This window comes from Cetorhinus maximus, chromosome 18 (genome assembly GCF_964194155.1).
Source record: "Cetorhinus maximus chromosome 18, sCetMax3.hap1.1, whole genome shotgun sequence".
NCBI lineage: Eukaryota > Metazoa > Chordata > Chondrichthyes > Lamniformes > Cetorhinidae > Cetorhinus > Cetorhinus maximus.
Window position 1 is genome coordinate 6,126,784 of NC_135896.1, and position 15,780 is coordinate 6,142,563.

Genomic DNA, 15,780 nt, shown 5'->3' on the forward strand with positions numbered 1-15,780 from the left:
AAACAAAATTTGTCACCAAGTCACAGAAGGAGATATTATTGGTCTAGATTTTGGAGTAGAAATAGCAGTGATGCTGCTAATTTGCTATTGTCCGTTTTGTGTTCTCTCGAAACATTTTCACCCCTCCCTTGCTGCCTGATCCAAAGATTATTCCATTGTCATTCCTGAGCTGTTTGGCATGAAATTATTGAAACATTTTAATCCTGGTTGGACTCCCCTCAATATTAATGTCTCTACTACCCATACTGAGATAGACAAGGTGATGGGGAGTCAAACAGTGGGGCAACACTGAGTATGAAGCTCCCTATTCTGACAGCTGGAGGGACTGACACCTCTCTGATAAAGTCCAACCACACAATCCTCAAGCGAGGTTTAGCTTCAGTCTAGCCAGTGAGTACATTGTGTGCATTGAGACACACTCCCCACTCCGAAAAGTGTTGGGGGCATTTACCAGCAGAATTTATCAACTCAGGGCTGAGGTTCTAAAAGGCTTCAACAGTTTTGTGACTTTCCAATCCATCTTCTAGTTTTCCTGCTCACATATTTCATTCAGTGTCAGGAGTTGCGAAAGACTCTGTTCTGTATCCTGTGTGTTCACAAACCTCAGCATCGAGGTGAGATAATCAGAAATAATGAACAGGACAGAATCGGACCTCGTTACTCTTCAGATAACTGAACCAAGTTAAAAGTACTTGTACCAAGCTTAGATTAAACAATGAAACAAAGAAAGACATTACATTTCTAAATCACCTATCACAATTTCAGGAAGTGCCAAAGTTCTTTACAGCTGATGAAGTAATTTTGAAGTGTATTTACTGCCGTACTCTAGGAAACATGGCTGCCAATATGAGCACAGCAAACTTCCACAAACAGCAATATGATCCATAACAAACAAATAATAACAAATAATCACACAATAATCACACAATACTGTGTCCAATGAAGCAGCATTATCCCTTCCCACACTGTAATCAAATCCACAGATGAATATAGATGTTTAATCACCTTCCTGGCCTCATCACTCTCACTCTCTTTCTCCTCCAGCTCTACAACCCTCCCCGATATCTGAGCTCCTCCAATTCTGGCCTCTTGAGCATCCCTGATTTCTGTTAATCCAGCATTCACTGCTCTGCCTTCAGCTACCTGGAGCCTGAACTTCGAAATTCCCTCGCTACCTGTCTTCCTCATGAAAGAGACACCTTAAAACTGACCACTTGGTCTAATTTTTTGCTCACCTGTCCCAATCTCTCCTTATGCAGCTCGGTGTCAAATCTTGTTTGATAATCACTCTTGTGAAATGCATGGTGTCGGACATAAAAGGAACCTTTAAACAAACTGAGTACAGAAGCTTGGCCATTTTAACCAGCATGTATTAAAAACTGAAGAGTAGTAAGGGGACAAATGCTTGTTCTCAGCCTGCTTAAAAATAAACCTGCTGAACTGTGACACTAAACAATGCTATCGGGAAGAAGAGATAGTGATGGTGAAGAGAGACATTGGGATGTGGATCAATCAGGGATAGACCTTGGAGATGGTCTGAGTGTACTTTTGCCCACATCTATGAACAGATTTATCTGGATTGCAAGGGGCTTCATGTGATGGGAAAGTTACTGAAAGATAGTTAGAGAAAGACAGACAAATTTGGGGTGGGTTCAAACCATATGGTTACAACAAAGAGCTCATCATATGATTGGACATTGTGTTTTCAGCAGAAGGTTCATAGGGCAATATGGCCCTGTCAGTGAGACAACTCGGGTCTCCCTTTAAAAATGGGTGTAAGAGATTAGAAACTTTGTTTTTTGTTTTTGTTTTCAAAAAATAATCTTTATTCATAAAATGTATTGATATAAATTGCATAACAGTTCCAATTTGATGTGACATAAAGTGCAATACTGTTTAATTTCTTTGAATGCAGTATGTGGCACTCCAAGGTACTTCGATATATCAATACATTTTCAAACAGCTTAGATTTACAATTCTCATTTCATATCAAACATTCCTGGGTACGTTGTTTGGAAATAAGCATTAAAAGACAGAATAGAAAATGGTGTGAGGGAAAATGAACAAATTATGTGGTGGGGAAATTACTGAGAGATAGTTAGAGAAAGACTGACAAATTGGGGTGGGTTCAAATCCTATGGTCTCAACAAAGAGCCCATCATATGGTTGGACATTGTGTTTTAAGCAGGAATTCATAGGGCAGTATGGCCCTGTCAGTGAGACAACTCAGGTCTACCTCTAAAACTGGGTGGAAGAGATTAGAAACACCAGAGACCTTTCCTGCAGCCAACTGGAAGATTCCTGACATTGGGTTGGAAGCAGACCTGCAATCAACTTGAGCTACCCACTTTAGGGTAATTGTATGATCAATAATGGTGACATATCTGAGCATCCTGGTGCTATATTTTAGAAATATTAACTTGCTGGGAGTAGAATAACAAAGAATGTTTGAAATTTTATTAATTTTCATTTCCCTCATCTGTTTTGAATCTGTAATTGTGCATACAAATAAGCTAACTCTATTAAATAGAACAATGTTTTGACTGAGTCATCAGATTATTCTGTCGTAATTTGCAGGTCAAAATGAACTGTAAAACTGAGTGAGTGTTTTAGAAGAAAAAGGTTTAAACTTTGGTCGCTTTGCTCATGAGAAGTGCTATATAAGTGCAAGTTATTGATATTGTTGTTGGCATATTGAACTCAAATAATGATCAAAATCCCAAGCAGTTGAACAGAATGCCACAATATTTACTATTTTCTGACCAGGGATTTTAAGTTCAAGTTCAAACCTCAATATAAAACAAGTTAAAAATCATTTACACCTGTCCCCTCATGTGACAGTGTCACATGGGCTGGAACATGTTTATCAAATGTTTAATAAATATTTATTAATTTTATAAATCCTTGATGAAACCTCATCCCGCCCAAGGATGCGAAGGCCGCCTGGGCTCTTCATCTGCCCGACAACCTTAAGGTTGGACAGGCAGCCCTGTCAAATTGTTTAATTAGTTTAATAATGGCCTTAACAGGCCTTTGACAGTTCAACAGGCGCGCAGTGGACTCCTGCCGAATGAAAGATCGGAATGACGCGCGGTGACATCGGGACGCACGCCGGGACAAACAGAAAATTCAGCCCCATGAATCTACAGAGTCTCACCATTTGATTCATTCTCTCGGTAGAATGTGAGATCCATTAATATTAATCAGACAGGCTCAGATAGAGAAAACCTTTCGCAAAGACAAAAGTATAAAAAGCACTGAAAATAATCTAACCAGGTTAACTGAAATTACACAGCAAAAAGTAATATGGGCAGAAAATAATCGTCTCGATCATAATGCCCAGAAATGGGCTCAACACATGGGCCAGAGGGCGTTGGTGCTGCTGCCAGTGTTAAATGCAAGGAGACATTGGCTCACTCACTCAGCAGGTCCATATACAATAGTAGATCAGTTAACAAGCTCCAATTAACCCACCACATCTGCATGTTAAGAGCCGTCTCTCTTTCGCTTAGACATGTTCATGTATGTAGTCACTGCCTATGGAGTGGAAAAGGAAGGAGAGATTAACTAAACTCTTAGAGCAAAATGAGTTCCGTGCTTACCTAGATCACTCTCTCAGCTCTGCCGTCTTTTACAAGAAATAGTAAGACAGGAAATTGTTGCAAGGTTTTCAGTCAGTGTTCTTACATATCCAGGCTACACAATGTGGTAAGGACGACCTGTCAACCCCAGTGCACCAACACTCACACTCTGTGCCAGCTAATCAGAGGTAATGTACAGCTGGGGGAGTGGGTGCAGTGGGGACGGGAACAGGGATCAATACAGTCAGCATAGGGCCAACGATCATCACTTGGGGGTCACTAAGGAGGGCACAACACGGCTCTGTGGAGATTGTTGTGAACTAAATGACTGAGCAGAGACTGGCACCTAACTGATGCCAGTGCGCAGACACTGGAGAAGCTCATGGGTAGGGGTTGGTGGGGAGTCAGGCACAGGGCCTGGTAAAAATTTATCTGTTGTTGGCATTTAGAGCAGAGGATCATCCCATCCACACGCCTCACATCTCAAGAGCTTCCGAGTTTGGATTTCACCAATAGAAAACATATCTGCTACGTTGCAACATCTGGCAGATTCCATTTACACAGGGACACATTGATAACAACCCTGTATTTCGAAAGGCCTGTAAATTGAGGAGTGTTTACATAATCTAGACATGCATTCCCTGGATGAGAAAAGGTTAAGGAGAAATTTTATGGAGTCTTTAAGGATTTTGAAGGAAATCGATAGGTGACGTAGAGAGATTGTCTGTGGGTGGGTAAAGTAGGAGATAACCACAAGGCCAGAGCCAGAACAATCAGGAGAGATGAAGCAAATATGTCTTCGCCAAGGCTGGTAGAAGTTTGGAACTCTGTCCCACACAAAGCAATAAATTCTAGCTCAATTCACAATAATAATCCTCAGATCGATAGATCTATTAGCCAGTGTTATGAAAGGATATGGAGCTAAGGTGGGCGGATGAAGTTGGGATACGGAACAGCCATGATCTCATGATCTCAGTGAATAGCAGAACAGATTCGTAATGTAATAAAATGTTGACCAACAGCTGAAAGAAATGTGGCACAGCAACTCCAGAAAGTCCCTGATTATAAATCGATAATGTTAACATAAGTCATTACACAGAAAATATAAGCACAATTCTACAGATGCAGCCCATCTGACATAAAAGCCCAAAGTCCTGGAAATTCTCAGCAGGTCTGGCAGCTTCTGTGGAGAGAAAAACTGAGTGAATGTTTCAAATGCAATATGCTTCTTCTTTGAACAAATTGATCTACAGATTGTGAATATTGCAGAACAATAACAGGAAGTACATTTGGTTTTGGATGTGGTTGTCTTTCCCCTCAGCCTTATCTTTTCTTGAGGAATTACCTCAAAATGCTAAGTCCTTCCTGATTGGAATAACCTCTCATTCCTGGTATCATGCCGGTAAATGTAATTTTGCACCTTCTCCAATGCCTCTATGTGCTCCATGGAGCTCAGTGCATTGTAGTGTTTTCAGTATAGTGACTGCAAAGGGGTCCACATTGAACAGAGGATGTGAGCATTGCTTGAGACATCAAGATATTGCCATTGATTGTCTCCATGGTTTCTCTGCCTTTGACCTCGTGGACTTTGCAGTTCATGTTTTCTTATTTGCATTCACAAGTCCAGCCTTTTCCGGCCTCGAGCTGTAACCGCAATCCCTCCAGCCCAGCCTCAGTTCTATCGCACCCAGTGTAAACCTAAGGGAGAAAACATCAGTGCTACCCAACTCTAACAAGCTAAAAGAGAAGGCAAACTTCAAGGTGTACAATTCAATCAATCAGTCAGATTACGGGCATTGGTGCTACTCCTTATAGACTACAAGCAATTGATTTCTTTCACTGGTTAGTATGTTTTTTTTTACATATATTGAGAGAGAAGCTGGTGTGGTTCTCTTTAGAGCACAGAAGGATAAGGGGAGAATTCATAGAGGTGTTTGAAATATGAGCGATTTTGACAGAGTAAATATAGAGGAACAATTTCCAGTGACAGAAGGGAGGTTAATGTGAGGATACAGATCGAAAGCAAATTGCCAAAAACCAGTGGGGAATTTTTATGCAGTGAATTGTTCTGAACTGAAATGTGCTACCTGCAAGTGTGGTAGAAGCAGAATCAATAATAACTTCCGATAGGGAAATGGATAAATACTCAAAAGGAGAAATTTGCAGGACTATGGCAGAAAAGCAGAGGGGAGTGGGTCTAATTGGATAGCTGTTTCAAAGGCCACAGGCATAATGGGCTGAATAGCCTCATTCTATGCTGTAAGATTCGATGATATATGCAACTGAACCTCACTTGGATCCACAAGGTTAAACAGATGAGCTACAAGAGGTCTGAAATGATCAAATTGCAGTATTCTCCTCAATGGCCTGGATCAACATTTCTCCCTCAACCAGCATAATCAAAATGTATTATCTGGTCATTACTGACATGCTGTTTTTTGGAGCTTGCTGTGTGCAAATTGGTTCCTGTACTAACAATGTTGTACTTTAAAATGTATTTTATTGATGGTGAGGAGCTTTGAGACATTCTGGGGCATGAGAGATGCATTAGTGATACAAATCTACCTTCTCTTCTACCTGTGCTGTTCAGTTCAATGATTCTACTGTTGGATAAATTTCTTCCTGCAGGGGAAACATTTTAAATAAAGAAGAATTAATAAACAGACATCATAACCACAGACAGACACAGTCCTCAGGAATTGATCAAAGAATATTTATTAGAAAAGGCAGTTCCAGTATTGTGTTGAACAATGACCAACTGTACTATCGACCACAGTATCCACCAAATCCTGTTTCCCTCGGTCTACATTGCTGTCTTCATCATCGGCCTCCCAACTAATCTTCTGTCCCTGTATCACAGCTACCTGCAGATCAGACGGAGGAACGAGCTGGGAATCTTTCTCTGTAATCTGACCATCTCAGACCTGTTGTATCTCATTTCCTTGCCCTTCTGGGTTCAGTATATGCTGCAGCACGATGACTGGGTCCTCTCCCGGACACTCTGCCTACTCAGTGGTCTGTTCCTCTATCAGAATATCTACATCAGCATTGGCTTCCTCTGCTTCATCTCCATTAATCGCTTCCTCGCTGTGGCCTACCCTCTGAGATTTGAATTCTTCCACACCAGGAAGGCTGCAGTGTTCATCAGTGTTCTCATCTGGATCAAGGAGATTCCTGCTTGTGGCTTTTACATACAATCCCAGGTTCTCAGTAAAGACAGAGAGAATAACACCTTGTGTTTCGAAGATTATCCTATGCAGTCGGAGGATAGATATTTAAATATTTACAAGCTCTCTATTGGGTTCTTCCTCCCTTTGATTGTATTTATTTACTCTTACTATAAAGTGCTGACAGTTGTCCACAAAAGCCACGGGCTTGAAAGAGAGTGGAAATTAAGAATAAAAAAATTGGTGTCTGCATCCATCATCATTTTCCTGGTTTGCTTTGCTCCTTATCACATTCCCCTAATGATTTGAACAGTATTCGAGTATGAATGTAAATTTGCTGACAATCTTTTTGAGCTTTACCATTTTGGAGTTCTGCCGGTGAGTTTAAACTGTGTGGCCGCTCCCATCTTGTATTGTCTTATATCTCCGGATTCACAAGGCTGGTTAACCAGGTTCCTGGATCCTGTTCGAAAATTCCTTCCCTGCAGAAAGAGAAAATAGTTCAAAGATGAAATCCCGAGCCAGAAATAATGTCGAATCTGGCTCTCAAGCTTATTTATCTTTGCCATTCTCCCTCACTTGTCTAGTTGCAAAAATACGAAATAGGAGTAGAAGTAGGCCATTTGTTAGTCCTGAACAATAAAAGTAGCCCTCCTTCATAGAGCTCTAATAAATTGGTGAAACATGATCTCCCTTTCACAAGTAATCCTTCCCAATTACCTTGTGTTTTTCCACGTGCCCAGGTTGCATTTAAATAGTTCCTATCACGTTGGAAAACATCCCAATGGGCTTCACTGCAGTGTTATCAAACAAAATTTGACACCAATTCACAGAAGGAGGTGCTAATGAATCTTTGGGTGGTGAATCTTTGGAACTGTCAACCCTGGAGGGCTGTGAGGCTCAGTCATTGAATATGTTTAAGGCAGAGATTGATAGATTTCCAGTTATTAATGACATCAAAGGGTTAGTGCAGGAAAATGGCATTGAGGTAGAAGATCATCCATGATCTAGATGAATGGCAGAGCAGGCTCGATGGGCTGAATGGCCTGCTCCTGCTTCAATTTCCTATGTTCCTATATCACGGGCCAGGATTAACAATGAGGCCGCTAAATTGTTATTGTCCGTCTTGCGCTATATTAAAACATTTTCACCCCTTCCTTGCCACCTAATCATTCCATTGGTATTGCTGAGGTACTTGACATGGAAATGTAGAAACATTTTAAGGTTGGCATGTCTCGCTGTTTATTCTATTTCTCTACCATAAAATGTTAACAATTGTTCACAAGGTTGATGTGTTTCAAAGAGATCAGATATTATAAATAAAAAAATGGCATCTGAGTCCATCATCATTTTCCTGGTTTGTTCTGCTGCTTATCACAATGTCCTCATGCTCTGAACCGTTCTGTTGTCAGTCCTAAGATATTCGGTATGAAATTGTAGAAACATTTTAATCCTGCTTGTCTCACCTCAATATTAACGTCTCTCCAACTCCTATTGAGATAGACAAGGTGATGGGGAGTCAAACAATGGGACAGCATTGAGTATGAAGCTCCCTATTCTGACAGCTGGAGGGACTGACACCTCTCTGATAAAGTCCAACCACACAATCCTCAAGTGAGGTTTAGCTTCTAGCCAGTGAGTACATTGTGTGCATTGAGACACACTCCCCACTCCGAAATGTGTTTGGCAATTGACAGCATTTACCCGCAGAAGTTATCAACTCAGGATTGAGTTTCTAACCGGCTTAAATGGCTTATTCCAGTTTTGTGACTTTCCAATCCATCTTCTAGTTTTTCTGCTCCCATATTTTATTCAGTCTCAGGAGTGACAAAAGTTTCTGTTCTGTCTCCAGTGTGTTCAAAAACCTCAGCATCGAGGTGAGATGATCAGAAATAACGAACAGGACAGAATCTGATCTCGTTAATCTGCAGATAACTGAACAAAATTAAAAGTACTTTAAAAGTTTAAGAAAGGAAAGTTAAACAGTTTAAGAAAGGAAACAAAGAAAGAGATTACATTTCTCTAGCACCGATCACAACCTCAGGATGTGCCAAAGATCTTTACAGCTGATGAAGTATTTTTGAAGTATAGTTCCTGCTGTACTCTAGGAAGCTTGGCTGCCAATATGAGCACAGGAAGCTTCCACAAACAGCAATATGATCCATAGCAAATAATCACTTAATGCTGTACCTAACAAAGTAACATTATCCCCCTCCTACTCAATCTCACATCGTCATCAAACACACAGACTAGTGGAGATATTTTACCACCGTTCAGGCCTCACATCTGGTTAGCTCTCTATTCTCCTCCTGTTCTACAACCCTCCCCGATATCTGAGCCACTTTCAATCCTGGTCTCTTGAGCATCCCTGATTTCCATGAATCCAAAGCCACTGCCCTGCCTAGAGCTACCTGGGCCCTGAACTTTGAAATTACCTCTCTACCTACCTCCCTCATTAATGAGGCCCCTTAAAACTTACCACTTGGGCTAACGTTTGCTCACTTGTCCTAATCTCTCCTTATAGGGCTCGGTGTCAAACCTTGTTTGATAATCACTCTTGTGAAATGCCTGGCGTTAGACAGTAAAGGAGCCTTTAAACAAACTAACTACAGAACCTTGACCATTCTAACCAGCACGTGTTGAAAATTGTGAAGAGTAGTAAGAGGACAAATGCTTGTTCTGAGCCTGCTTAAAAATTAACCTGCTGAACTGTGAAACTAAACAATGTTAGAACCATAGAAAAGTTACAGCACAGAAGGGGGCCATTCGGCCCATCTTGTCCATGCCAGTCTGAAGACACCCAGGTGCCCTTTCTAATCCCACCTTCCTGCACCCGGCCCATAGCCCTGCAGCTTACAGCACTTAAGGTGCAGATCCAGGTACCTTTTAAAAGAGTTTAGAGTTTCTGCCTCTACCACCAACTTGGGCAGTGAATTGCAGACACCCACTACCCTCTGTGTAAAAAAGTTCTTCCTCATGTCCCCCCTACACCTTCTGCCACTTATCTTGAATCTATGTCCCCTGGTTCTAGAATTCTCCATCAGGGGAAACAATTTTATCCTGTCCACTCTATCTATTCCCCTCATAATTTTGTACAACTCAATCAAGTCACCTCTTAGCCTTCTTTGTTCTAAGGAAATTAACCCCAGCCTCTCCAACCTCTCCTCGTAGCTACACTTTTCTAACCCTGGCAACATTCTTGTAAATGTTGTTGTTGGAAAGGAACAGAGATAGTGATGGTGAAGAGAGACATTGGGACTTGGATCTATCAGGGGCAGAACTTGGAGAAGGTAGAAATTAGCTAAGATGAGTTGAGTGTCCTGTTGACCATATCGGCAAATGTCTTTCTCTGGAGGGTTGATCGCAAGAAGCTTCATGTGATGGGAAATTACCGAAAGACACTTAGAGAAAGACTGACAAATCTGGGGTGGGTTCAAACTGTATGGTTTTACCAAAGAGCTCATGATATGATTGGACATTTTGGTTGAGGCAGAAAGTTCAGAGGGCAATGCCAGGACACTGGATAGGCTCACGAGGGGAGGTGGGGGTGGGGAACGAGGCACACGGTTTGATGAAAATTTATCAGGGCTGTCGGCATTTAGTGCAGAGGATCATCCGCCTCCACACGCCTCACATCTCAAGGGATTCTGAGTTTGGATCCCTCCAATAGAAACCATATCCGTTACATTGCAACATCTGACAGATTCCATTTACACCGGGACTCCCAGCACACTTTGATAACAACCCCGTTTTTACACTGGCCTGTAAATTGAGGAAGATTTACATCAACTAGGCTTGCACACAAAGGCTGCTAGAAGTGTGCAACTCTGCTCCATAAAAAGCAAGAACCTTGCTCAATTAATAATCCTTAGATCGTTAGATCTATTAGCCAATGTTATGAAGGGATATGGAATCAAGGCAGGTGAATGAAGTTGGGATACAGGTCAGACAAAATCTCATGATCTCAGTGAATGGTAGAACAGATTTGTAATGTAATAAAATGTTGACCAACAGCTGAAGGGAATGTGGCACAGCAACTCCAGAAAGTCCCTGATTATAAATCGATGATGTTAAAATAAGTCATTACACAGAAAATAAAAGTACAAAACTGCAGGTGCTGGAAATCTGAAATAAAACCAGGAAGTCATTACACAGGCTTTGTATTTTCAGCAGGAAATATACTCAGCATTGTGAGATATACCCAGCATTATGAGATATCCCCAGCATCGTGAGATATCCCCGCACTGTGAGATATCCCCAGCACTGTGAGATATCCCCAGCGCTGTGAGATATCCCCAGCGCTATGAGATATCCCCAGCGCTGTGAGATATCCCCAGCGCTGTGAGATATCCCCAGTGCTGTGAGATATCCCCAGCGCTATGAGATATCCCCAGCGCTGTGAGATGTCCCCAGCGCTGTGAGATATCCCCAGCACTGTGAGATATCCCCAAGGCTGTGAGATATACCCAGCACTGTGAGATATACCCAGCATTGTGAGATATACTCAGCATTGTCAGATATACCCAGCATTGTGAGCTATCCCCAGCATTGTGAGATACACCCAGCATTGTGAGATACACCCAGCATTGTGAGATACACCCAGCATTGTGAGATACACCCAGCATTGTGAGATACACCTGGCATTGTGAGATATACACAGCATTGAGAAATATACCCAGACAATATCTAGACCTGGGCTGACCGGTGGCGAGTAACATTCATAACACACAATTACCAGTCACTAACCATCTCCAATAATGGAAAATCCAACCATCACCTCTTGACATTCAATGGCATTATGATTGCTAAATCCCTCACTATCAACATCCTGGGGTTACCAGTGAACAGAAACTGAACTGGTCTAGCCATATAAATACTGTGGTTACAAGAGCAGGTCAGAGGCTAGGAGCGCGAGTGGGTTCAGGAGTTGAAGAGAAGCGTGAGAGGAATCGGGAGTTGAAAAGGAGCGCGAGAGGAGTAGGAAGTTGAAGAGAAGCTCGAGAGGATTCGGGAGGTGAAGGTGCTAGGAGAGCAGTGGTGACTGAGGGAGTTTGGTGAGGAGGGAACGAGGTGATCCTTTCAGTGCCGTGAGTATTTCCGGGTAAGCATTTACTAGTTTATTGCTTATAGTTTTTAAGGTCTTATTTTGTAGGTCATCGCTTGTAAGGGCTATATTCTGTAACAACGAGGAGCAGGGAAGAAGGGCCCGAGATAATTTGATATTCTTTGAAATTAAGTATCTTCCAAAAGGTTTAATTTATCTTAAAGGGGTACGTCATGGCAGGAGAGCTCTTAGCTGTGATGTGCTCCTCCTGCTGTCTGAGGGAAGTCGGGAACATTTCCAGTGCCCGGGGTAAGCTTGTGTGTGGGAAGTGTCTCCAGCTGCAGCTCCTGGAAGCCCAGGGTTTGGAGCTGGAGCAGCGGCTGGGGACACAGTGGAGCATCCGCAAGGTGGAGAGTATCATGGATAGCATGTATAGAGAGGTGATCACATCGCAGGCTAAGAGTCCACAGGCAGGAAGGGAATTGGAGACCACCAGGCAGAGCAAGATGACTAGGCAGGCAGTGCAGGGTTCGCCTGCAAAACAGAGATACCACTTTGGATACTATTGAGGGGAATGGCCTGTCAGGGGAAAGCAGCAACAGCCAAATTCGTTGTACCACGGTTGGCTCTGCTGCACAGGGGAGGAGTAAAAAGTGTGGGAATGCAATGGGTATAGGGGATTCAACTGTAAGGGGAATAGATTGGCATTTCTGTGGCTGCAAACGAGACTCCAGGATGGTATGTTGCCTCCCTGGTGCTAGGGTCAAGGATGTCTCAGAGTGGCTACAGCACATTCTGAAGGGGGAGGGTGAACAGCCAGTGGTCATGGTACACATTGGTACAAATGACATCGGTAAAAAAAGGGATGAGGTCCTAAAAGCAGAATATTGGGAGTTAGGAAGTAAGTTGAATAGTAGGACCTCAAACTTAGTGATCTCAGGATTACTACCAGTGCCACTTGCTAGTCAGAGTGGAAATAGCAGAATGTATCAGATGAATTCGTAGTTGAAGAGGTCATGTGAGGGGGAGGGTTTCAGATTCCTGGGAGATTGGGACCGGTTCTCGGGGAGGTGGGACCGGTACAGACTGGACGGCTTACAATTGGGCAGGACCGGGACTGATGTCCTAGGGGGGACATTTGCTAGAGTGGTTGGGGAGAGTTTAAACTAAAATGGCAGAGGGATGGGAACCTGTGCAAGGAGTCAGAGGAAGGGGAATCAAGGACAAGAACAAAAGACAGAAATGGGAACAAGGAATCAAGGGCAAGAATCAAACAGGGCCTCAGTGAAACATAGTGGGAACGGGACAAGTAATGTTCAAAAGGCAAGCCTTAAGGCTTTGTGCCTTAAGGTGAGGAGCATTCACAATAAAGTGGATGATTTAACCGTGCAAATAGATGTAAGCAGTTATGATATAGTCGGGATTACGGAGACATGGTTGCAGGGTGACCAGGGATGGGAACTGAACATCCAGGGGTATTCAGTATTTAGGAAGGACAGACAAAAAGGAAAATGCGGTGGAGTTGTATTGCTGGTTAAAGAGGAAATTAACGCAATAGTGAGGAAATATATTAGCTCCGACAATGTGGAATCTGTATGGGTAGAGCTGAGAAACACTAAGGGGCAAAAAACATTAGTGGGGGTTATATATAGACCCCCAAACTGTAGTGGTAATGTTGGGAATGGCATTAAACAGGAGATTAGAGACAGGTGCAATAAAGCAACATCTGTAATTATAGGTGACTTTAATATGCATATAGATTGGGCAACTCAAATTAGTAACAATATCGTAGAGGAGGAGTTCATGGAGTGTATATGGGGTATTTTTCTGGAACAATTCATTGAGGAACCAACCAGAGAACAGGCCATCCTAGACTGGATATTGTGTAATGAGGAAGGAATAATTGGCATTCTAGTTGTGCAAGGCCCCTTGGGGATGTGCGATCATAACATGATAGAATTCTTCATCAAGATGGAGAGTGACGTAGTTGATTCTGACACTAGGGTCCTGAATCTTAATAAGGAAACTACGATGGTATGAGGTGCCAGTTGGCTATGATGGATTGGGAAACGTTACTTAAAGGGATGACGGTGGATAGGCAATGGCAAACATTCAAAGAGCGCATGGGTGAACTGCAACAATTGTTTATTCCTGTCTGGCGCAAAAGTAAAACAGGAAAGGTGGCCCAACCATGGCTTACATGGGAAATTAGAGATAGTATTAGATGCAAGGAAGAGGTATACAAATTGGCCAGAACAAACAACAGACCTGAGGATTGGGAGCAGTTTAGAATTCAACAAAGGAGGACCAACAAATTGATGAAAACAGAGTACTAGAGTAAGCTTGTGGGGAACATAAAAACTGACTGTTAAAGTTTCTATAGGTATGTGAAGAGAAAAAGATTGGTGAAGACAAATGTAGGCCCCTTACATTCACAAACAGGGGAATTTATAAAGGGGAACAAAGAAATGGCTGACCAACTAAATACATACTTTGGTTCTGTCTTCACAAAGGAGGACACAAATAACATACCAGAAATGTTGGGGAACACAGGGTTTAGTGAGAGGGAGGAAATGAAAGAAATCAGTATTAATAGGGAAATGGTGTTGGGGAAATTGATGGGACTGAAGGCCAATAAATCCCCAGGGCCCGATAATCTATATCCCAGAGTACTTAAGGAAGTGGCCCTAGAAATAGTGGATGCATTGGTGGTCATCTTCCGAGATTCTATAGACTCTGGAACAGTTCCTACAGATTGGAGGGTAGCTAATGGAACGCCACTATTTGAAAAGGAAGGTAGAGTGAAAACAGGGAATTATAGACCAGTCAGCCTGACGTCGGTAGTGGGGAAAATTCTAGAGTCCATTATAAAAGATTTAATAGCTGAGCACTTGGGAAACAGATGTACTTGCTATAGGGGGAGTGCAGCGAAGGTTTGCCCAACTGATTCCTAGGATGGCGGGACTGACATATGAGGAGAGATTGAGTCGGTTAGGATTATGTTTGTTGGAGTTCAGAAGAATGAGGGGGGATCTCAAAGAAACCTATAAAATTCTAACAGGACTAGACAGGGTAGATGCAGGAAGGATGTTCCAGATGGTGGGGGAGTCCAAAACCAGGGGTCACAGTCTGAGGATACGGGGTAGACCATTTAGGACTGAGATGAGGAGAAATTTCTTCACCCAGAGAGTGGTGAGCCTGTGGAATTCGTTACCACAGAAAGTAGTTGAAGCCAAAACATTGTATGTTTTCAAGAAGGAGTTAGATATAGCTCTTGGGGTGAAAGGGATCAAAGGATATGGGGAGAAAGAGAGAGCAGGCTATTGAGTAGGATGACCATGATCATAATGAATGGCGGAGCAGGCTCGAAGGACCAAATGGCCTACTCCTGCATAAACATAGAAAATGTTTATTTTTATCCCTTGACATCAAGGCTGAAGTTGACTGAATGTGGCATCAAGGAGCCCTACCAAAACTGGAGTCAATGGGAATCAGGGGGAAAACTCTCCACTGGTTGGAGTCATACCTAGCACAAAGGAAGATGGTTGTGGTTGTTGGAGGTCAATCATCTCAGCTCCAGGACATCACTGCAGGAGTTCCTCAGGGTGGTGTCCTTGGCCCAACCATCTTCAGCTGTTTCATCAACGACCTTCCTTCCATTATAAGTTCAGAAGTGGGGATGTTCGCTGATGATTACACAATGTTCAGCACCATTTGCAACTCCTCAGATACTGATGCAGTCCATGTCCAAATGTATTAATCCTGGACAATAGCCAGGCTTGGGCTGACAAGTGGCAGGTGACATTCGTGCCACACAAGAATCAGGCAATGACCATCTCCAACAAGAGAGAGTCTAACCATCACCCCTTGATGTTCAGTGGCATTACCATCACTGAATCCCCTACTATCAACATCCTGGGGTGTTACCATTGACCAGAAACTGAACTGGACTAGCCATATAAATACTGTGGCTACAAGAGCAGGTCAG

At 42.7% G+C, this 15,780-nt stretch overlaps 1 protein-coding gene across 1 annotated transcript; it reads left to right on the plus strand.

Moving 5' to 3' along the window:
- Nucleotides 1-6,331: 6,331 nt before the first annotated feature.
- On the plus strand, nt 6,332-7,057 carry LOC144693550 (G-protein coupled receptor 68-like). The gene has a single exon (XM_078563394.1). The coding sequence runs from the start codon at nt 6,332-6,334 to the stop codon at nt 7,055-7,057; it is 726 nt and encodes a 241-aa protein (XP_078419520.1).
- The last annotated feature ends 8,723 nt before the right edge of the window (nt 7,058-15,780 follow it).